We start from the raw sequence: 23468 nt of genomic DNA on the forward strand, positions 1-23468 counted from the left end.
ATATTTTTATTAAAGAGATATATTTATATTTATCAACAGCTGTTGGTAAAACATATCTTCTCTTTAAATTTGAAAAATTAGAGCTTGAAGGATACTATAGTATCAAACTTCCAGTAACATAGAGGTGATTTAACAATGTATGTTCAATGAATTTTAAATGAAACCAGCTCTTCTCCATCTGACATTTTCATTAAGACAGGTGCAATGGAGACTACAAGAATCCTTGAAAATGTTAGTGTTATTTATTTAACTTGGCTTCAATCTACTTGATTTTGTTGTCACTGCCTTCATTTTTGTTTGGTTTTTTTTTTGTTTGGTTTTTTTTTGTTTGTTTTATTGGTTTTTTTGTTTGTTTGTTTGTTGGTTGGTTTTTGGGGTTTTGGGGTGTTTTTTTTTTTGATTTTTTTCTTTCTTTGGGTTTGGGGTTTTTTTAGATGGTAGCTCCTTGTCACCTAGACTTTTGTTGTGCTTTAAATTCATTTTTTATATTTCCAGAATTATGCAAAGTTTATTCCTGGTGCTACCGTTGGACGACTACAGAAGGATTCTGGAAATATTCTCCAGTTGATCATTGCTGCATATCAGGTAAGATGGGTACAATGCAGCTTCTTCTTTCATGTTTACGTGTTTGACTTTGGTTTGGTAAAAAGATGGGTCTTTGATTCCTTTTATGAACTGATTCCTTTTATGAAACTGAATGATTACATCATTTTTTATGTTAGGTGCTGACCTTAACAGGAAAAGTGTTTGCTCTGAGGATTAAGTAAGCACAGAAACAAAATTCCTATAACCTTCTGTCAGTCTTTAGTTCTGCTGGAATGCTGAATTTATATCATAATATGAAGAAGAAATTGCCTTCTTCATATTCCTGTATTTTACACCTACTCTTAATGCTTCTTTAATATTCAGGTCTCTCAGTTCCACATCTCAACAGGGACTCAAGTCTCTCCCTGTTGGTAGCTGCCAGCAGAGCAGACAGAAAACTGCTTTGCAGGAATATCTGGGGGAAAAAACACTATTCTGTGCTCAGTGCTCTTCTCTGCTTTAGGAATTTGATGCTGCCTCTGTGAGGCTGTTCTGAGGTTTTCAAAAAGAACAATGTAGGAGCCAACAGGGGTTTGTGGAGGTTATGCCAGAACTTGAACGGGTTTGTTTAAGTAATACAAATAAATACTTTAATTATGTCAAGAAAATAAACACAGCACTGCTCTTCAGAGCTTTGTTTGTAAAATGCATCCTGGGTGCCTAGTTCTCTTCTGTCAGAGGAATGTGTTTAGGCAGTTGTACAGATTTTTGCACAGATACATCAATTTACAAATACAATCTACGCCATAGATTTCTCTGTTCCATCTCAGCCCATTTTTATTAAAAACCTGCTCTACCAGTTGTCTACAATGACAAATAACCCTTTGCAAATAGCTTCTGTTTATTTACTTACTTTTTTTTCCTGCTCTTCTTTCTATCACCTGACTAAGATAGTCATCACTGTGCCAAAATTACTTTGGTCTTAGTGATAGGAAGGAAACCAAATTCTTCTAACTCTTACAAAAGCAATGAAGGCAATACAATTGCTGAATTATGACTTTTTTAAATGAAATGCAAAATACCAGGAGTTTCTCCATTTTATGAAAAATTATATAAGGAGAGAACTTCAGGGTTAATCTTGGGAGTGTACAAATTGTAATAGATAAAGATGAGGAAATTTTCTTATGAGCAAAGTTATTGCTAAACTTTGAATGGCAATAGAATTTCACTCCTGGATTCCAACCTGCTGCTAGTCACATCTTGTTCCTATCAGCATTTCTTCAAGCTGGCAGTCTAATGTATAGACAGAGGTTCCTACATTTAATAGCTGAAATACCACTTTGTTGTCAGTAAGCAATGGTAAAACCACACAAAAATCGACCCAGTGTTGTGTCCTGGTGCTTTTGCTGTAACATAAGTTGCCTCATTGGAATATTGAAAATGTGAGGACTGAATCCTTGCCTCTTCTCCATAGCATCTGCTTCTGTTCCTATGGCCTATGATTTTTTTCCCTACTCTCCTTTTTGAGCCTGATATTTTTGGCTTCTGTTGCCTTCTATGACATGAAGGGGTTCAGTTCCACTGTGTCAAGGCACAGTTTTCTTATTCCTATTTTAACCTACTTCTAATGCTTTACATTTTCACTGAGTGCACCTTAGTTCCTGAGTTGTAGGGTTTGGTGAATAACAGCTCTGCATTCACTTTATCTTTGTGTCTTCATAATTTCATTATATTGTGTCACTGAGACACCTTCCACACAGCAATCTTCTGTCCAAATTAGAGTCCCAGTCCTTTAAGTGTCTCCTTGGCTCCTTCATCCCCTTGGTAATTTTATCTGACCATCTCTTTACTCTGCCTGACTCTCGTGAGTGCCTCCTGAGATGTGGAGCCCACAAGATCTTGCAGTACACAGTGAGGGCACACTAAGGTTTATACAAAGGCACAGTCACGTCCTCTGCCTTGTCCTCAGCCTCCTGGTTCTGTTGGCTTTTTAGCTGCTGCATGCTTGGAGCAGAGCAGGCCCCAGAGTAGGCAGTGGTGACCACGATGCATCTCCCGAGCTGTTTTGGCTGGTCCTGTTCTCATCTGTTCCACGGGCACGGTTTGGAGGAGCTCTGAGCTCTGTGCTTGCTGCCCTGCAGCAGTGGCAGGGAGGTGACTGTAGGAAGGGTGCTCCTGCCTTTGGGCCATAACTTGTCACAACCTCATCCAGGCACAGCATGTCTGGACCTCGCACCAGAGCTGCACGTACGTTCTTAAAATCCCAGGTTTCTTTCAAGATGTAAGAAGTGTGCAAGTAGCAATATGTCACACTCAAATTTTCCCAAAGTCCATTTTATTACACTTAACCTTAAAGGTTAACAGTCTTATTGTTTTGCGATTGAAAAATCTTCCAAGCAGGAAGCACCAAAAAACCCTTTATTTGACAGGAGTAAAGGTATCTGAATTTTTTTTTGACTGTGAAGAAGGAAATGACACAAGATCAACAGTTGAAAATCACATGCAAAACAGAACTAATGCTACTTTTGTTAGAAACTTTTCATTATACTCTCAGAAGTGTAACTCAATGCCCTGTGCTTCTCCACGCACAAGAAAAGAAATAAATAACTTTTTGCCCCCTGGGAGTCGAGTTAGGCTAAATCTTTTAACACTTTTAAAGTCTTTTTGAGTGTTTACTTGCTGTGCAAACACGAGATTTGATAATGCCATTCACCATGTGTTGCCATATAAAAGCTTCAGAGAGGAAGTAGGCAAGTTAAGAAAGTCTGAGCTGTCAAAATATTTGTTTCAAGGAGTTCTATGTTCTTTCCCAGTATGGTTCATTTTCTTCTGTAAGCATATTTCTGCCTGCTTTGTTTAGCATTGAATTCTGCAGAACTTCATGTTGCAGAACTGTAGGCTAAAATGCTTTATGACACATAGCAGGCCATTTGATTAAAGCCATTCCAAGAGTTCAAAATTTCAGAAAAATTACCCTTTTTCCCCCCCAGGTTTTAATCCCTACACTTACACAAAAATGAGAACAAAGAAATAATGTATTAGAAAGGACAGGTAACACAAGGGCGCAAGTATTTAGCACTTCTTTGTCTCTTGTTCCATTCAGAAAAATTTTTGAACCACAAATGTTTCTCTGCGAATGGCTTAAAGCTGTTATTTGCTATTAACTGTCTGATATTTGTCCTTAAACTATGGCCAGACAGCTTAGTAGTTTTAAAACATCATTAGAAGTACTCATATATATTAGGACCTAAAAACCTTGAATTTATCACAGTTTGTGTTCCTTTTCAGTGCTGTAAGCTGCATAATTTGATCTCTCACAACAGCAAGGTACATTCAAATGACCCAATACAGACTCCAGAATTCAAAATACTACAATCAGGTGTTCAGCAGCATTTAATTTTCTCTCACCATTGTACTCTGTCTGCACCTTGTAATTTTGCAGCTAGTGGAAGAGAGACTACTGGTGATACACCCTGCAACATAAGCACATGCCCACAGTCACAGCTTTACCCAGAGATTTGCTGGTTTGGGTCCTTCTGGGTGAGCCCAGCTATGGCAAACAAATTATTATCGACAACTCTGCATTGTTTCAATAGTGACACAAGCACCTACCTCCAATCAAAGGGAAATGGAAATTTCCCTTATCCAAAGTTACCAGCATGCCAAACCTGATGCCCAGGGCACAATTTTACAACCCTAAGACAAATTTCCTAGGAATCCAGAACATGTACATAGGACAGGGAGTTGTTTATACAGGTTTTTACCTATTATATTTTTACTTTGATTTACCTCACCAGACCTTTACTCCATTGAGTCATCCTGCTACCTTGAGTAGAATGACTCACTGAAGGAAGGTCAGCAAGTTCTCTGTGCTCTGATTGAAGGGCAGGCAGTATTTTGCAAGCAATTAAACTTCTATGAGCACAAAGTCAAGTCAGAGAGATGTTTTCTCAGCAGTTGCTGAGGTACTTTTGAAAAATTTCCTTTTACTGGATCAACAGACTAATGAAGTCATAGGGAATTTCCCCATGGCCTATGATAGGCTTTGGATTAAGGTTATGTAAGCAAAGCTGCTATAAAATATTTTAAAGACTTAAAATGTAGATACCTAGTATGAGCAATTTCAGAAAGGCAGTTTGTGACTCACAAAATGGAAGTTTGATGAAGAAATTGATTTAAATAATGGGGATGTTGTTGAATACAGGTCAAAATAGTACAAACAGCTCATGAAGCAGGAATTTCCATTGTGAGAAGAAAGGAAGGGAGGGAGCAATATTGACACAGTTCGGCTAATCAGGAAAAGCCCAGACCTAGCAATGCAATCAGGGACACAAATCCACTCCTCAGAAAATCCAGACCTGAAACCTATATCAGTCAGCAGAGTTGTGAAAGGTGATTTAATAAAACATTGAATTTGTTCTCCTGGAAGGGCAGGAAATTAGCCCTGTGATAGCAGATATTAAAGTGATACCAACGTTGCTTTCCACTGAAAGTTGGGTCTGTCAGCATTTGCTTTATTTTCCTCGTTCCCCATTTTTCTTGCAATAGAGGGCTCTGTAAACAAAGTGCCAAAGCGTGAGTGTGCTCCTGTGTAAACCAGGATAAATTACTGTTCACGTTCCACAGAGGTGGAGCAGTGGCAGCACATGGCTGTGTTATCACTCCATTCATCTCACATTTTTTTTTCCTTGAAGGAGCTGAGGTCTGAGGTTGAATTGGAGATCCTGGGAGAGACGGAAGGGCTCAATCTCTCCTTCACGGCCATCTGTAACAACGGGACCTTTTTTCCACATCAGAGGAAATGCTCTCATGTGAAAGTGGGAGATACAGTAAGTGCAGAACATATTCCCCAAAGACATGAAGTTCATATAATTTAGGACAGCAAGGTAGAGTTTGCTCTTTATTAAACGATCTTCGTCCAGACAAGTCACCAAAAAGCAGGCAGTGTCTATGACCCTCTCTTTCTGTCCCCTGCCTGCACTTCCTGAGCACCTTGCAGAGTTCTCTCTACTCCCAGCAGCCCCATTCTGTCTTCTAGGTTTCTTTCAATGTGACTGTTAGTCTCTCTTCTTGTGAAAAAACCAGAAGGCTTATCAAGATAAAACCTGTGGGACTCAGCGACATGCTGGAGATGGAAATTCATCCCCTCTGCAGCTGTAACTGCCAGGCCAAGACCGAGAAGAAGAGCCCAAAGTGCAGCCAAGGGAAAGGCTCCCTGGAGTGTGGGGTGTGCGTGTGCAGCCCTGGGTACGTGGGGCCACGCTGCGAGTGCCACGAGAGCTCCCTCGGTGCCAGCTCCTGCAGGGGCCCGGCCGAGCACAGCTCCTGCAGCGGGAGAGGCGACTGCTACTGTGGGCAGTGCCTGTGCCACCCGTCCCCCTACGGAAAGGTCTACGGGCCCCGCTGTGAGTGCAACGACTTCTCCTGCGTCAGGCACCGCGGGCTGCAGTGTGCAGGTACGGCCCTCGGTGCTGCTGTTAGTGTCCCCACTTAGAGCTTTAGGGGCTCACCCTTAGCTGGGAGCTTGTGAATTTGTATTTTCATCATGTATTCGGTCGCAATCGGTTCATGTAAAGAATTACTAGTTATGAATGGTCTTTAGACTTAAAATAGTTTCAGCTATGCCATTATAAATCGGAAGTATTTACAAATTAGGTCGTGCACTGCCAGGAGACAAGATCTGCACGGAGGACTCCAGTAAAGAGAATGGAGCTGCGCTGGCTTACAGCCAGGATAAACAAAAATCTGATCCTCTGACTTAAAACTGAAGATTCTGGGAGAGAAAGAAAGATGTTAGGAAGAAGAGTTGGAGAGAGAAAAATATTTTCTGTTAAAGAGAATAATTTTAAAGATCGTCCTTCAGATTATTTTTGAATTATCAGTGACTGATTTGAAGTATAATAAATGTTTTTCCAGGCAATGGTGACTGTGACTGTGGGGAGTGCAGGTGCCACAGTGGATGGACTGGTGAATACTGCAATTGCACAACTGATACCAGCACCTGCATTGCTGAGGATGGGACACTGTGCAGTGGGAGAGGTGAATGCATCTGTGGGACATGTGCTTGCACCCATCCAGGGGCTTTGGGCCAAACGTGTGAAAAATGCCCTCTCTGCGGTGACCCCTGCAGTTCCAGATGGTAATGTGGTGGCTTTAAACCTCTGATGTTTATGTCATCCAGGTATCTGTTTCCTATACTGCCTCAGCAGTGTGTTTACTGCCATGTCTGTAAACTGGATTTACAGAGCAGAACCCAAGAGTTTCTTTGTCCTTTGAGGTGGGTAGTCACAACTCGTATATCAATCATTCACGAGCATTATGCTTGTACAAAAGGATTTCATGTGAAACAATTAAGTCAACTTCAAGCAGAACAGGTAAAACTTTACACTTCCACTGCTGTCCCTGGCTGTACAACTAATCAGAATGGTGGCCTTATCTGACACTTATATGGCCTCACAGAAAAATTTGGCATTTGTATTACCATTCTCATACATATGAATGAGTAAGGTCATGTTGTACACTCAAGTTTCACACATTCCCAAATTCATAGTCCAAATTCAGTTAAGCCTGGCTAAATTAAAATGGTGTAAGTATAATAAACTAGATTCTGGGAATGAATAAGTGGGTAGCTGTATGTCGTGTATAAGATGATGATAAATTGATTGTAAATGGTGAAATGTCTTCTGTCCACTGAGCATACTCAATTTATGCAGCTTTCCTGCTGTGTTGCAAGGTGTCTGCTACGGTGCATGACAGGAAAAGCAACCAAAAATACACAGGTTGTGAAGATGACCACTCTAAGTACACCATTGGTCATACTTGTATTACATGAGCTCTTGTAGGGCTACAGTCCGAATGGAGCAATCTTCAGCAGAAATTTAAGCTGACAGTTGGACTACACTTCACAGAACACACGTTATTAATGACCCTGGCTTTGCTTTCCGAGTGCTGAGCAGTTTAGGTTGCATGGTTCATGATGATGTCTTGTCGCCTTATTCAGAGTTGAGACCCATTTCTCTCCAACACTGTATTTTCATACCTGTCATTGCAGTCTACAGTGTATCTGAGTGAAAAGCTATTCTATGATGTGATTAATTCATCGATCTCTTTCAGAGATCAATTTCTTTTAGTATTAAATTTGCCCTAAGAAAACTGAACCTCTCAGTATGTTCAAAGAGAATTTCTGCATGCAACTGCTCTAAACAAAAAGGACAGTACTGCTGCTTTGCTCTGCCCAATTTGGCAAAGAATAAGAAATATAAAGTTATATAATAGGCATTACATTAACCCATTTAAACATGTATATTGTATGCAGAGTTGGATCTTTTGTTTCTGTTTCAATGTCTTCCCTTGCTGAAACACAGGGCACAAAAAGCCAAGAGAGAGAGAACACTGGGAATACCTGGGAGGGTAACTGAGGGAGCTGAAAGACCAGGTCAGAGGGGGTGGAGATCAATGGCAAGGCAGCTGAGGAAGATAGTGTAGCATGAGAAACATGGTGAATATGACAAAACCACCATCAGCACTGAATTTATCTCCATGAGATAGAGGCTATCCCATTACCCACTCACTTTTACTATTCACCATTTCCAGAGCAAGGGATAAGGTCACCTCATCCCCTGAAGATAAACTCAGCAGCCTCAGCTTATTCCCATGGATATATGTAACTCAATGCAACAGGAGATAGCCAGGGTTTTTTTTTTTTGATGTTTTGTGGAAGTTCTTCTTTTTCGTTTTTCCTTTCCTTTTTCCTCTCCTCTCCTCTCTTCTTCTCTCCTTCTTTTCTCTTTTTTTTAATGAAGTCAGTCCTTCAGGCTGCTTCTCAGAGTCTCAGCCGCTCAATTTGACTGAAGCTATCTGTGAAAAATTAGCAAACACATTTTCCATCAGAAATGTTCATGTATGAATTCTGTTTGTTGTTTTATTTTCCATTCATAAACCCTGGATTTATTAAAATCCTCATTGAATTTACAGGGACATTTCTAAAGGAATTGGTCTAGACTCTGTGTTTTTAAATAGTATTTCAATCATTCCACCACTGAATAAAAAATAATTTTCCTGTAAGTTTCACTAGTATAAATAGGATCTAAGCAATTCCTGAGACAAGTAACCATATTCAAGAGACAACTGTTGAGACACCTGGAAAGTGTTTTAATGCATTATTCAATAGATTTGCAACAAAGGCAAACTCATAGTAGGTGCCTCAGCTTGATCTCTTTTAAGTCAATTTCAGATATTGTTCATCTGATAGGAATTCCTTCAGCTGGTATGTAGTGTGAGAATATTTAGTGTTCAGAATATTTATTTTTTTTAATTTTTGAAGAGGAATGTTACATGTGAGTAACCACATGTCTGGTAGACCTACATGAATAATGTTGCCTGGGGTTCTGTCTGGTAGCTAACAAACTGGGAGAGAATAGAGGATAAGACAGAGCTTATCTGCAATACCTTTTATTCAGGTGGGGTTTTTTTCTTCTTTGGTTTCATTAGTTTTTTTTTTTTAGTGGCAGTACCTATCATATTCCCGAGAACTCTATCTATAGCAGAAGACCTTCTATTTAGCTGCTTTTTAAAATGCAGATGCTTTTGTAATATTGCTTTGTGGCAGGCAGAGATTGATGAGCTGCTGAATTATTTTCCACAGGAGCTGTGTGGAATGTCACTTGGCTTCTGATGACAAGTCACTGGGAGATTGCAGTGAAAAATGCAGATTGGTTGATGCAACTGTCAGCATGGCAAAGGGTTGGTATATTCAATCTTCCTTTCTTGTGTATGAGTGATTAGCAGGGGGTTCCACTTTCAGTAATTTTATATTTGAAAGTAGCCTTGTTTTTCTGCTGTGGAATTATATTATGGGTGATAGGGGAATTACTGTCTGCCTATGGCTCTTCTGAGGCAAGTAGGAAATGCAGAACAGGGCTGGTATAACCCTTCCAGGTAATTAACTGGTTGGATCATGCCTATTTTCTAAGTAGTTTATGCAGGAAAGTATAGAATTTCATAGATACCAGTCCCTGCAAATCTGTGATAGATGAAAGTTCCTGAGTTTAAGTTATGCCTGTATCATGAGTTCCAGCAGGGCTTCTTCAGCCTTACAAATACAAAACCTGACTCCAGTCCTTAGGCAGATTCTTGATTACAGCTGGTGACCAAATACAGCCCTTTAACCAGCGGCAAAGACATTTCTTGTATTCTAAAAGGCCAAGAACATCTTTCAGCTGTTTGCTTTAATTCAAAAGTGCTCTGCATCAATGGAAATTTCTGGAATAGGAATTGATTTTGAGTAAAATAGTACTATCAGGAAAAAACCCAACAACCCCCACCACAATCAAAAAAAAAACCCAAAACAAAACCTTTAAATCCAAAAAGTGCATTTTTTTTTCCTTTAAAGGAAGGTGCCTGCTCAGCAGGCAGCCTGTATTTATTCTAGTGGCAATTCTAGTCCTAGCCCTATGGCAGAGGCAATTGTTAAGTAAAGCAGGACATAGGCTAGTTATATCCACATCATAGATATACCATAGGCATCAAATAAGATAAATGTAAGAATGAGGATGAATCCTCACTCATCCATGTGTGCATGTCCAAGGTTTGTGTCTGCACAAAGAACAGCCTATCCAGAGCTGTGTGCATGCAGAAATGTCACTAATGTACATCCTTCCAGCAAGGTTGCACCTTTTGTTTTTGATGACAATACTTCAGTATAAATTCATAAATATAAAAATATCTTTACAGGCTTAAAAGACATATAAGCACTTGTATCTCTTCAGTTAGTAAAGTCTTCAGATTGCTTTTGTAAGATGGAAGATATTTGTAGCTAGGAATATAAAAAACATTATACTTTTAAATATAATGAATGCTAATCAAGAGCAGAAACAGCCTTTTATATGGTTCTGTTCATATATAGAGGTCACAGGAATATGAACAAGACAATATCATCTCCTGTTTCTGCATATTTCCTTTTTTTCATATCCTGTGCTTCCCTGATTAGGACCTCTTTAGATTTAAAATTTATTTACTGCAGTTAAAGTCAGCTACTTCTTTAGATTTAAAATTTATTTGCAGCAGTTACTGCAATCTTCATGGTCACATCCAGATGCCTCAAAAAAAAAAAAAAAAAAAGCAGCTGTTGCAAACTGTTTCATCTGAAATGCTTGGGTAGCCTCATCAAGAAGTCCTGAAAGAAAAAAAATAACCTTTGAAATAATAGCTAAAATAGAATCATAGAATAAAAACTATTACCTGAACAAAACCCACCAATCTAAAAGTGGCATAACTAGCACACCACATAATATTTAAGACAGATTATTGTGCAACTTCATGGAGTAGTATACTTTTTTTCTGGTTTATATTTTAATTTCTTTAATGCTTCAAGGCTTTTGGGGAAAGAAAAAAGTAAAAGCTCTAATTAGCTCTTCAAAAATTTTGTTTCTCTTTTGCACATGGATGTTGCAACACAATGACTGGAAGAGTGAAGCAACAAAAAAGCATGGGCTTTACATTTTCCTGTTTCCTGGGAGTGCCCTGAGTCGTGCCTTTCACCTCCCTGCTTTGGTTCTGGGTTTGCCAGGGGTTTCTCCTGCTCCCCACCAGCAGGTCAGGTCAGTCCAGGGATCTGCCAGGGCATGGGGTGTCCAGCAGCTCTGCAGGTGCTGATGGCTTCACATCTGCTGGGCTTATCTCCACAGCAGGCACCCCTTCCAAACTTCTATTTTCATTCACTCCTAGTACTTGAACATTTAAATTAGGCTACTGCCAGCACCCTAGCCACAGGGCACCAGACTGCTCCTGCCACAAGCCCAGCAGGGACAGTTATACTTTCCTTGGAGAACCCAAGTTTTTCCTACCCCATAGTGCTGACACCTCACAAATTCCCAGTGCAGCAGCAAAGTGGGTACTGGAGGCTGAATAAACCTCTGTGTCAGTGCTGCTCTGTTATGAGTCAGAGTGAGGTGAACTCTGCAGAAAAAAAGCATTTTGTTGAGCAAAAGGCAAACACGAAAGGGCATAATGACATTTAAATTTACAGTCAACATTTTTGTTGTTGAATCTTTAATAAATGTATCTGCTAGGAAACAGTCTTTCATATTTTGAGTCTCCTGCTTGCCACTGTTACCTGATTTCTCCTCCAGTGTGACTCCAGTTATTTCAAATACAATTTAAATTACCAGAATTAGGCTGCAAAAGAATGTGACAATTCACTGTAGAATGCAGAAAATTACACAGATGTAAATTACAGGAATTTACCTACCTAGGCAAATTTTTATGCTGATGAACTGCAAATAACATATGCAATAGTCTCTCTTTAGTAATCCCTCATTCTAAAAATAGCATCAGAGAAATAAAAATGCTAACCATAACCTGGATTCTGAATAGCTTGAACTGGCATTTTTGCGTTCATTTCTACATCATTGCACATAATCAGTATTCTGCTCCCCATGCTTTCAAAGTACGGCATTAAACAAAAAATTACCATGTAAAAATAACTAATCTATGTGCAGTTACTGCCTTCTGGATGATATTTGGTACATGCTTGCAAGTTTTTATCCATTTTCAGGATAGCTAACAACTATCCTTATCCTTTTTTTCCTCTTGGTAAGCAAGTTAGTATTTTGAGTCTGCTTGCTTAAAAGAGTTGGGAAAGTACAAACATTGCAAAACTTTTGACAGTGTTACTGGAACTGTGACGTGCCAACAAGAGCCATAAGTCTGCAGTTCATGGCCCTTCTAACAAAATCAAATCTTATTAAATCAGCTGCTCTAGGCTGCCTGTCTCCTTGGTAGATAACACAAGGTGCTGCCACCAAGGGCCAGCAACAGGTTAAACACAAGGCTCAAATCAAAAGCAGGTTACCATTAAAATCCAACCAGCTAGGGTTCTCTTTTTTTAACAAGCAGAGAAAAGGACTGGAGGGTAGTCAATAGTTCCATATTTTCTATGGTGTTTAATAGTATTTTCTGTAAGACCAAATCTTATGATAATAAGCAATACAGGGAAGAAAAAATGGAGCAAGCATGGCTTTTTTCAATGTAGTGTAGATTTCTTTAAAATGCTCTATTCTTGTCTGATTTCTATTCAATTACTCTTCATATTAAAGTTTGAGGACTTCAAGATTTTTAGCACAATTGCTTATGAAATTCCATTAAGGGTTTTGAATGCGGAGAAAATAATGGTCAGTGACAATTATTTTAAAGAAATGTTTTTCTTTTTTCTAAAAAATAAATCCTATGAAGTTTGACTAAAATATATTGAAAAGCATACCTAGATTTCCAGTGATATCTCAAATCATGGACTATATGGAAGCATAAACATTCAGCCCCAGAGGTATTATTCCACACAGGTATAAAGTATTTTTTCCTCTGTAAAATATTGTATTATATTTACCCTCCAAATGATGACATTTCCGGCTCTGCACTTATACTCTCACTTTTTGATTGCTTATTTGCTTTATATTGTCCCTCAAAGTCAGCTTCCTTCTGTCTCTCTGTTCCCTTTGAATGAATTTTTCTCAACTCCCCAGTTAGGAATAACCTGGAAGGAAAAATGGATTAAATTTTTCTGCAATCAACAGTAACTGGAGGGATATAACGGGAATAAATGGGGTCAGACTGTCATCTCAGGTCACTTTGTTTGCTTCATCCAGAATCCCGTTACAAAAATCTCAGCATGGCAGTTTCCTGTTATTAATCTTTATTTACTCTTGTAACAGTGCTGGACACACAGTGACCTTTGAGGAAATGAATGGCAGCCCTTTTAACAGCACCCACACTGCTTGATGTATGCATATCTACTTCTGAAACATGATCTACAGGTGGCAGGAGTAGCTGCAAACCAAAGGAACATACTTTGTTCCACTGGTTACTTTGTCCCATCATTTGGGCTATTACATCTCGAAACAGCTGCCAGTTAAGAGTTTTGGGAGCACTTCCAATCCATTGAAATTCACAGTACACTAAAGTAACAAGGTGCACTAGATAGTCAGTGCAGATTGACAACATCTGGATCAGTTCTTTGGAAATATAAGTGAAAAATCAGAAACGAAACAAAACTGGGAATGGAAGAAAAGCCATTAAATTTAGTAGAAATTCTGAGAGTATTTTTGCTTTTGTCTTTCACTCTTTACCATCTGCAGACAACGCTGTGACAAACATGATGCCAGCTGTCTCTCTGGTTATTAAAGGTTAAATTTCATTTGATCTGATGAATTATTTTTTCCTTCCCTCTGCAGATTATTCAGAGGATAAATCCATTTCCTGCTCTTTGCAGGGGGAAAATGAATGTATAACCACATTTCTACTGGCTGTGGATGAACAGGGAAGGACAGTCATTCACAGCATAGAACGGAAAGGTAAGCAGTGAATATTGCTTTTTGTAGGTGAAATCTGATTTAAAACCACAGACAAGGTTAGCCATCTAGAAGCAGAGCTCTTTGAAGCAGCACATCTCCTCCTTGTGTTTGTAGCTCTTCTCTGCCCAGTCAAAGAGCTCCTCAAGTACTTATTTAATGCAATGGTCACATAAATACTTGGCCTTTCATGAAAAATGGGCAGCATGATCCTTGGGCTGTAAGAATAAGATATTTTTTTCAACAGCTTGTGCAGTTCAAAGAGGATGATACTAAACATCATTTGCATTATGTGATAAAACTATAATTCGCTTTGAAATTATATACACAAAGGTGCTTGTAACAAAGGTAGTATTAAAGAAGCACACCTCTCAAACTACACCCCTCGATCCCTAAGATTTAAGAATCTAAAGATAAGATTTTATCTTTATTCAATACTTCATTTCGCATTTTAAGTAGATTTGACAAAAAAAAAAAAAAAAAACAAACCAGAAGAAATATCTTCTTTTCACTGACCTCTATGAGTTCATTGAACTCTCTGTAATGGCCCTCCCACAACACTACAATAACCAGTTTCACTGTCATCTGCTTCTCTGCTCCTGGACCTTAAAATGTGAACTGGGATGAGACCTTAATAAATTCTCAAGAAATATAATTTCACTCATGGAACTGAAGTCAATATGGCACCAGTAGCCAGAACACCAACCTGGTGCTCAAACCAGGGCCCCTCAGAATTAGTTAACTGAGGCCATCAAGCAAAAACAGAATGTAAAATGCAATCATGTAAGACAAGCCAGACTGAAATGAATTTTCTAATGTTCTGAAACCATGGTTCAGCGGAAAATTTTGTAAAATAGTAGTGTTCACCAACTCTCATAGACATTACTTCCTAATATTAAAACAATCAAACTTCTTTGGGTTTTGGTGAAGCAAAAATTTCAGTTTTAATTCTGACTCTCTGAAATATTTTATTGCAAAATTTATTGCAGAACTTGAAATGCAAAATTCCTCCCAGTTGCCCAGTCCAACATTTTCAACAAATCTGAATTATTTTTTTCCCTCATTGTTTTCATGAGAGAAATGCAGTTTCCTCTATTTTATCAATATCATTAGTGACTTTACCCTGACCTAGATCTCACTAGAATATTTTCTTCTGCAACCCACAGAATATCTGTTAATTGAACTAGAGCTCCAGCCACAATAATGTAAAATTTGTAATTTTGTCAACTTAGCCCTATTTTTTATAATTATATTGAAACAGATCTGAAATCAATTTTTTGACTTTTCTCTTCAGAATCTGTGTCTATATCCAGCAGCTGCTAATTGTCGTGGTAAAAGAGCAGTGGAATAAGTTAGCAAATAATTTTTAAAACATTTTAATGCAATATTTTTCAGCTGGTTTCACAAACCCTTTAGGAAGCTAACAGGAGGAAAATAATATGAACTTGAAGGAAAAGGCGTGCCCAGCTCATGGCAAATGAGAATCTCAGCACATCTCTTGACTGTTTTTAATTGCCTAAAATTTATTGATCGGTTATCCACGGTCATAACTGGTTTTGTTTCCACAGACTGTGCACAGCATCCAAATATCCCAATGATAGTGGTGGGTGTCACCCTTGCTATCCTTCTCATTGGCATTGTTTTACTTTGTATATGGAAATTACTGGTGTCACTTCAAGACCGAAAAGAGGTGGCCAAGTTTGAAGCAGAAAAATCAAAAGTTAAATGGCAAACGGTATGTGAAATACATTGATTTTATACAAGGTCATTTAGTTTGGTTACATGATGCACAACTGCCTCTAAAATTCTAGGTGTTGGTTTTGTTCTTTTAAATTGATAGATTTTGCTGGTGGGTTTTCACCACATCTACTATTCTGTAAAGTAGAATAATGTTTCTTTAATGGATGAAAATTATCTCGTGTTTCATCTCCCGGTTTAATTTTTTCCACATGTAAGAATGTGTAGATAACTTTTTATTATTTTTATTTTTTTTATTAATAGTTTTTAATTAGTAGCCAGTCTTCCATTAATCCTAACAATGCTGTTGTCTGCCTGTATGATTATCCAAGGTGATATCCATGATTATCCCTCTGCTCAGAAACAGAGCTGTTTAGGAAAGAGATGTTGTTCCTGGCCTCTGCCATGATCCAACCCCACTCCCACCGAGCAGGAGTGGATGGAACTGTCCCAAATGCAAGGGAAAGGACAGAGAAATCCAGGCCTTGTTTTCTATCTATAGCTCTGGGCACCTAATGTAAGCTGACACCACATGTTCCCTTTTCTTCTTTCTTTTCCGCCCTTGACTTTTTTGCCCTTTTGCAAAAGCTTTAGGGCTTCTGAGGATCCTTTCAAAAAAAGCATGTTGAGTAAGCATTTCTGGCGGGTGTCAGGAGGACAGACAATGTGCTCACACGACTCCACTCTCCTACAAAGTCCCGTGATTACAACTTTTTCCAAGAATGGGCACTGTCAGCCTTTCAGCTTGTGACCTGAGAAAAATCACTAACTTACAGGCAAAGCCACCTGAGAATGTTTTCTTGATCCTTCAGGACAGCTAGGTATGCTAAGATGGAAGGGAAGTTAGATATATACAGATGATAGAAGCATTTTAATTTTCTTTTCTGTCACAAGAGGAAAGGATAGGAAGTGATTGGTGAGAGGTCAGGATGAAAAGCTCAGGTGAGACTTGCCCTTCTCCCAGCACACAGTAGGTACTGTATGTGACAAGAGCACCATGACAAGTCACACCTATCTGCTGAGACACTCTCTGTGGTTTTGTAATTGTCTAACTGCCAGATTTGATACACAAATTTTATGGGACACTTTTGATGAAATATTGTTTGATGATGTGCATTACTTTAAGCTGGCAGGCTGATGTGAAGGGAAGTGTGTTCCTGAGCCCAGGCTGGTTTGTGCTGCCTGAATTCAAATCAGTCTGAATTTCAGTGGTTTGGAACACAAGTGAGCTACCAAAAGCTATTCTGAAGTCCTCAAAGATATATTACTTCTATACAGACATTGTGTGACTCCCATTTAATATGTTTTTATTTGGGTTTTGTTTGTTTGTTTGTTTTGGTTTTGGTTTTTTTTAGGAAACTAATCCACTCTACAGAGGCTCAACAACCACTTTTAAAAATGTGACTTACAAGAACCAAGATATGCATAAAAGACCCATGGCTGCAGATTTCTATTAGCACCTGCAACACTACAAACTGTTTTACTGGCAGGAAATCCAAATCTAAACTTGTTTCTTCTCAGCTGATTATGTGATATTTCTTTACAAGTTGCAGTGGTATAACCATTCTGTTGGAGAATATATATCTTGTGTTGGGACAAATAAAGATAACATATTAGTAGTAAGGGTTAGTAGAAATATTTTTTAAATGACCCTTTATTGTTACAGCCCCCATCTTAAAACAATGACATAAAGAATAATTTTAATTTTGTCTTTAATACTGAGGATTATAAATTATCATGTAAGCTTATTTTTTGTTAAATTAGATATATACAGTGAACTTCATACTACTTTGTCCATACACACAATCCCATAAATTAATGTTTCGGAATGAATTTGTACCAGTCTATTTGGTGGGCTGGTTTAAATTTAGAAAACATTTTTGTTTTTTCATGAATGCAGTTTAAACTACTAGGATTGAGCTTCCTCATATCACCTGTGTGACTGAATAGTTTCTCACCAGAAAAAAGTAGTGATATTGCCTGTCTTCTGTAAATGTAAGCTATACAGAAACATTTATTTTCTAATTCTTATTTCTTGTCCTATTTCTCTGTTTCTTTTCCTTATTGCTCTTTGATGTTCTTTAAGGACCTAGGCCCTGGGATTATCTCAGGGAAAGTTAAATCAAGCCAATCAAGCCTTATTCACTTGCAGTTGTTTTCGGCTCCAGACACAGACTGCTTTTTTTATTTGTAAATTAGAGATCCCAGTAGACACACTTTTAAACCAGAGGATTAGCAGAACTCCATTTTACATCCTGTAAATTATTTGGGTGCTCACAAGATATACCTCACATGCCGGGCCATCACACAAAGTGGCTCGGGATCCCTTTTCATGCAGGAATGTTCACACAAAAGGTTTATTACCACACACAAAGACAGTACTTTTTCATTGATATGTCCATAGTTGTGAGGTTCTTTCAATGCCCAACAGCCAAACTGCTTATTCTTGTGCATAACAACATAGTTACTTCTTTAGGGCTGAGTTGTTTGGTTTTAGGTTTGGCTTGGTTTTTTTCCCCTCAAACTAATGAACAAAAAGATCTATGGATTTCACTTAATATTCATTTCCATTATGTTAATGAGGAATTTTAAATCTCCATTTTAGCTAATTACAAATGAATTGCAATTTTTAATTGTAATCTGATAGCATGCATAGCACTTGAAAAAGGAAGTATAAAAGCAACTAACATGCTGGCATAGAAAAATGACAATGTTGGGCTACTTTAAGGTAACAGTAATGAACTTTATTTTTTAATTTAACTTTTCAGCTGCATTTTTTGCTACTCTGAAACAGATGGTCAAAATGTACATATGAAGGTACTTAGAAATGAAGACTTAGAAATTAAAGGTACTTTGGCACTGTTACAAATGATCACATACATTCCCTAGGGTAAATAGGGAGTTTGATCTGAAAAATTATTGATCTGAATGTATTTGATCTGAAAAAGTTGATGTCCATTTTGTAATAAGTATTTACCAAGTCTGTGCAACTTCAGTCTCCATATCCTCCACAGTTTCTGGAATTGAGACTGGTATATGGGCTAGCTCTGACCCATGCCTGTTGTAGGGCCTGATCCAAAGCCTACTGGAGTCAATGGCTACAGACGTGGATCTAGTTTCAGTGAAACTATTAGTTTTGGTTTACAAATATTATTTTGTTTAAACAAACTGGTTAATACTGCCTATTAGTGAATTAGAACATATATCTGTGCAAAAAGAAATAGTATCAGATGCCTTTGGAAAGAAGGTGATGCTGGAACCACCAAAATTATGGCAGTGAGATGGAAATGATGGCTGTGACTAAACTGGAGCAGATTAGCATCTGTGTTCTGGTATTTCTGCATATCTCATAGTGGAAACTGCACAGATAAAGGCTCACATCTGTGGCCCTTCCAACCCCTGGACTCCCACAGATGTCAGTTCAAGTTACACGTGGGACCAAATCCTGTTTCCCTGGCACATGGACAAACTCGTGGCATGCAAAGCTGGCCCCTGAATCTGCTCAGATTCCACTTGGGGAGGATTGCCTAAGGGCCTAGGGAAATCTGGATTTCACCCATGTAGGTTATCTGTTACTCTTTTGTTTCTCATGTAGAAGTCAGCAAATTATAAACTTTCTCTGAAAGAAGTTAAAATATTTTATTACTTTTCAAGTAATAAAAATATTTTTATTACTTTTCAAGTAATACAAATCTATACTGTTTATTAAATGCCTTTTAAGTTCTGTTTCTGAGATCTGATTTTGCTTCTCAATATTAGAGTTGAAAGCCTTTCCCCTGTAGGCTGCCCATTTCAATATTCCAACATATCTCAGCCTTCAAATGTTAATAACAAAGCAGTGTTTGCATTTCGTATCAAATGCTTGGTGCTTACATTCCCTGCTCCTACAGGAGATCTCATTTCATAAACCTTCTCACCCTCTTCCCATCACTTGTGTCTTCTGATCATCAGAGATCCAATTTGTTATGGTTACAGTCCAATTGCTCCTCCTAACAATCTCTCTCCAAATTATCAAAGATGTACAGGAGCCAGGCAGGATGATTTGCTATTTCCCTGTTCTGACTGACTGTACTATAAATTTCCTGTGCACCTTCCATGTTATCGGGATGGAAATCACTCAAACAATTGAAGAATTCATCAGAAGAGAGAAATTAGAAGGACTTGGTGAGGAAAGTTTCTATAATTGAGGGATATCATTGACTCATACATATGAGCCATCCTTTAACAGCATTCATTTAGATAATAAATTTTGACTAAACTCCCAGATTTCAAGAACTTTGAAGATCTCACTTGGCATTCATCCTGGAAACAAGAGGGGTATTCATCCCTTTTTATTAACTATATAATTTTCATCTTGTAGAATTTTTATCAAAGTTCATATTTTTTTCTTTTTAATTTTTTTTCTCCACCAAGCTATAAATGAGTTTGTGTGTCGTAAGTGGGATGAAAAAGTCTTTCTGCTGTTTTCACAAACACTGTTTTGACCTGAGGCTGGACCTTGAGATTGGCCAAAATGTTTTTAATAGTAATACTTCTATTCACTAATGAGCTAAATTGAATAAAAGAATAATCATCAGCAATTTTCTGGTATTTGTACATCTCATACACCCTATAGAATAGTAATTTCAGTAATGTATGTTAAATGGATAACTTTTCATTTGATTAATAAAAGGTGCATGATAATTTGTACTGTAAATATCCAGATTGCATTCAAGTTTGTTTTGCAATGTAACTTGTGGGTACTGAGTCTCGGATACAAGATTTAGGTGTCAAGTGCAATACTCTCCACGCCTCATCTGCCTTTATGTAGTTTGTTTTGCAGTGTGTATAACAGAGTTATTGCCCCCAAAACTTATCACACACAATCTAAAAATAAAAAGAGACAATTTTTAGCTTCATCTATTTGAAAGGAACCAGTAAATCATTCAACTTGTTTGTGTAAAAAAGGAGTTATTTGACCTTGAATAAAGACTGTAAAATTGAATCATTTTATAAGGTTTTTTGTTGTTCATTCTTCATTTTCCATTTTGGCCTGTGTTGTTATCATTGTTTTCACATGATTTCACAAATCTTTGCAAATTTTTCATGCTTTGTCATACCTTAGAAATTATTTTCCTCCCCACTCTAAAAGACAGCACATGAAATTTAATGTCTAGATTTTTTTCATTTGTGATCCTTTTACTTTTTCAAGGAATGACTTAATGGATGAATGTTGCAAGCAGCCTATTTCTGGAACACTGATTGATGACATATGTCATTCTTTCTTTCTTCAGAACTAGATGATCTTTAAGTTCTCTTTCAGCCCAAACCATTCTATGATTCTTTCATACAGATTCCTAAATTGCACAAGTTACTTAAAGCTAAAGATCCACCCATTCTGTCAGGGTAACAGCAGCAATATCTTTTTGGAAATACACAGCAAAGTGCACATTTTCTCTTTAGTCCTTTCTTAAATGCTGGTTCATAAGTCCTCATATATGAGACTGACTCTATATCTGATTTACCAGAAAGCAAAATATTGAAGATAACAACAAAAAAAACCCCTGTCTATTCATTTTTATTGAATACAAAATAAGGTATCTAAAACAAGGATTATTTCACCTGAGAAGAAATTGGTTAAAGAAAGAGGCAAAGTAAAATTTCTTTGGGTTTCCCCATGCATATATTCTCTAATGAACACAGTAAATATTTTATATTAGCTGTGGGATTTTGGAGTCTAATTTTGGAGCATGTAAGCACGGCTGAGAAAACATGATCAACTCTTGTGGGAAGGAGTGTACAAGGTGCAAAGGCACACCCTCTCCCAACCTGTGAAATCATGTCAGCACTGAGCAAATATTATGCCCTAGAATTTCTGCAAGCATATATATTTGTTCCAAGTGTTACACCCAGTCAAGTTTTTTTTCCAACTAGACTGATAGGACTTTGCTAGTGGTTGTCTGTTCTTCCTGAGTTGTTCAGAGTCTTCTAGTAAATCTAGAGTGTAATATTAATAGCTTTATTTTGGGAACACATTAGGCATTCTTTTGGTGGCAAATCTTTGCAAAAGCTGCTTCATTCTTCTATTGATTTCACAACAACAGTACTAGCAAGATTGGCAAAAAAATGACTGTGTTACATAGAAGGATGAATGACACAGCAGGTTTTGCCAAGGAACTCAAAAGGAAAGGATAAGGTGAAGAAAGGCTTTGAGAAGCAAAGAAGGATGGGTCAGAGGCAGCTCTGGCCCCATTAGCCATCTGTGTTTAATTTCAAGTATTTAAATATTGGATTTTTTTTCCTTAATGCCATACCAAATGAACATGAATATCTGCCTGCTACTAAATTTGATATAATTGCCAGTCAACAGCCAGTCTGACATGCTAGATTTATAGTAAAAGTAAAATTTGTACCTATTACTAAATCATATACTATAACAAACTATTCTAGACTTGTGCCAAGTGAGCATTTACTGAGGGAAGAGGGATGGAGGGCTTGAAAAGGTAAGGATTCACCTGGGGATGGCTCATGTGGCACAGTAAGTGCCACACGGGTAGCAATTCTCTCCATTTCATGCCTGTGAAAGAGCAGCTGCTATTTAGCAGAATTTAGAAACATAAACTCATAGTAATGCTCTTGTCACCCTTTAAAGGAGGTTTTCACTTTGAAAAATAAGTTTCCAGCCTAAAGCTAACTGGCTAACAAATAAAACTAAGTCACATTTAGGAAAAAAAACCCCACATTCTGACTAATGAACATAAAACTGGCAATTTTCAGCTGGGGATTTGACTTAACCTGAAACTGGCCAGTATAGACTGTTCTATAAGGTCATGTTAACCAATGTGAGCTCACAGGGACAGAAACTGCAGAGCCTGGTGGCTGCAGCAATTACCTGGGAGCATGGGAGACTGGAGTAGTGTGACAGAAACACACAGGTGGGGCTGCAGAAAGAAAAAAGGGTGTCACTGGTCGAGGTTGGGATGTGTCAGAGGAGCTAGGGAAGGTGGGAGCAGTGCCTGTAGTGACTATACCCAGATGTAACATGGCTGGAAGAGCTGATAAATGAGAGTAATTCTGTCTCTGGGGTAAAAAGAAAAACATATAAGGGAACAGGAAGGTGGATGTGCTGCTCAGCCTAGGGTTAGGGTTATGCCTAGGGTTAGGGTTCAGAAAACCACAAAGCCCAGAGCTCCAAGCACACCACAGCTACAAAAGGCATGCCAAGGGGAGCACAGGACTGCCAGAACATGGCTCCCTCCACACCTCTCTGCTTAGCACCAGCCTCAGCCCAAGGCTGCAGGGGAGTGGATTCGGGATGCCTAAGAACTGTCCTTTTTCAGATCCAAATTATATATTGGATAGTGCCTCCAAAAAAGATGGAATTATTGCTTGCTGGGCACTGCTAATGCTAGGAATTTTGGGCCTTTTTTTTTTTTTTTTCTGGTCTGTTATTCCCACTTTGGCTGATTGGGGATAAAATGAGACCTGTCTTCAGATTATGAGCAGAAGTTACTGTGTAAGGAGGTGCTGAACACATGACACACTGGCTCTGTGTGTGTGCTTTGCAAAAGTAATGGGTTTGTAAGCAATCAATTTGTAAGCAAATTGAATTAGTGTGAATTTAATGATGGGTTTTATTTGTGGATGCAGGTCATGAACAAGCACTGGATTCATATCTTTGTATAGGTCTCACAGAGAAGGTGAAGTCTAAGAAAAGACAGGGGAAGGAATTGAACATTTGTGTAGAGCACCTGAATAGCAAGGGCAAATCAGCTCAAACAAGTGCATATCTGTATATATATCTACATATAAATATAAAACTATGTATACATATATATATATATAGATATGTATATGTATATGCACAAAAAAAAAGGAAGCGAA

The 23468-nt window shown here is 38.2% G+C and overlaps 1 protein-coding gene across 1 annotated transcript in view; it reads left to right on the plus strand.

Annotated features, from left to right (window-relative positions):
• The window catches only part of ITGB6 (integrin subunit beta 6), a 32469-nt gene extending 11869 nt beyond the window's left edge, over positions 1-20600 (plus strand). Inside the window, exons 8-15 of the mRNA XM_053982102.1 lie at positions 496-585; positions 5220-5354; positions 5564-5981; positions 6442-6664; positions 9170-9267; positions 13752-13871; positions 15437-15603; positions 16961-20600. Of these exons, the coding sequence (XP_053838077.1) occupies positions 496-585; positions 5220-5354; positions 5564-5981; positions 6442-6664; positions 9170-9267; positions 13752-13871; positions 15437-15603; positions 16961-17062 (1353 nt within the window). The 3' untranslated portion in view covers positions 17063-20600. The remainder of the gene's footprint in view (positions 1-495; positions 586-5219; positions 5355-5563; positions 5982-6441; positions 6665-9169; positions 9268-13751; positions 13872-15436; positions 15604-16960) is intronic.
• Positions 20601-23468: the final 2868 nt, after the last annotated feature.

Source organism: Vidua macroura, chromosome 7 (genome assembly GCF_024509145.1).
Source record: "Vidua macroura isolate BioBank_ID:100142 chromosome 7, ASM2450914v1, whole genome shotgun sequence".
In the NCBI taxonomy this organism is placed as follows: domain Eukaryota; kingdom Metazoa; phylum Chordata; class Aves; order Passeriformes; family Viduidae; genus Vidua; species Vidua macroura.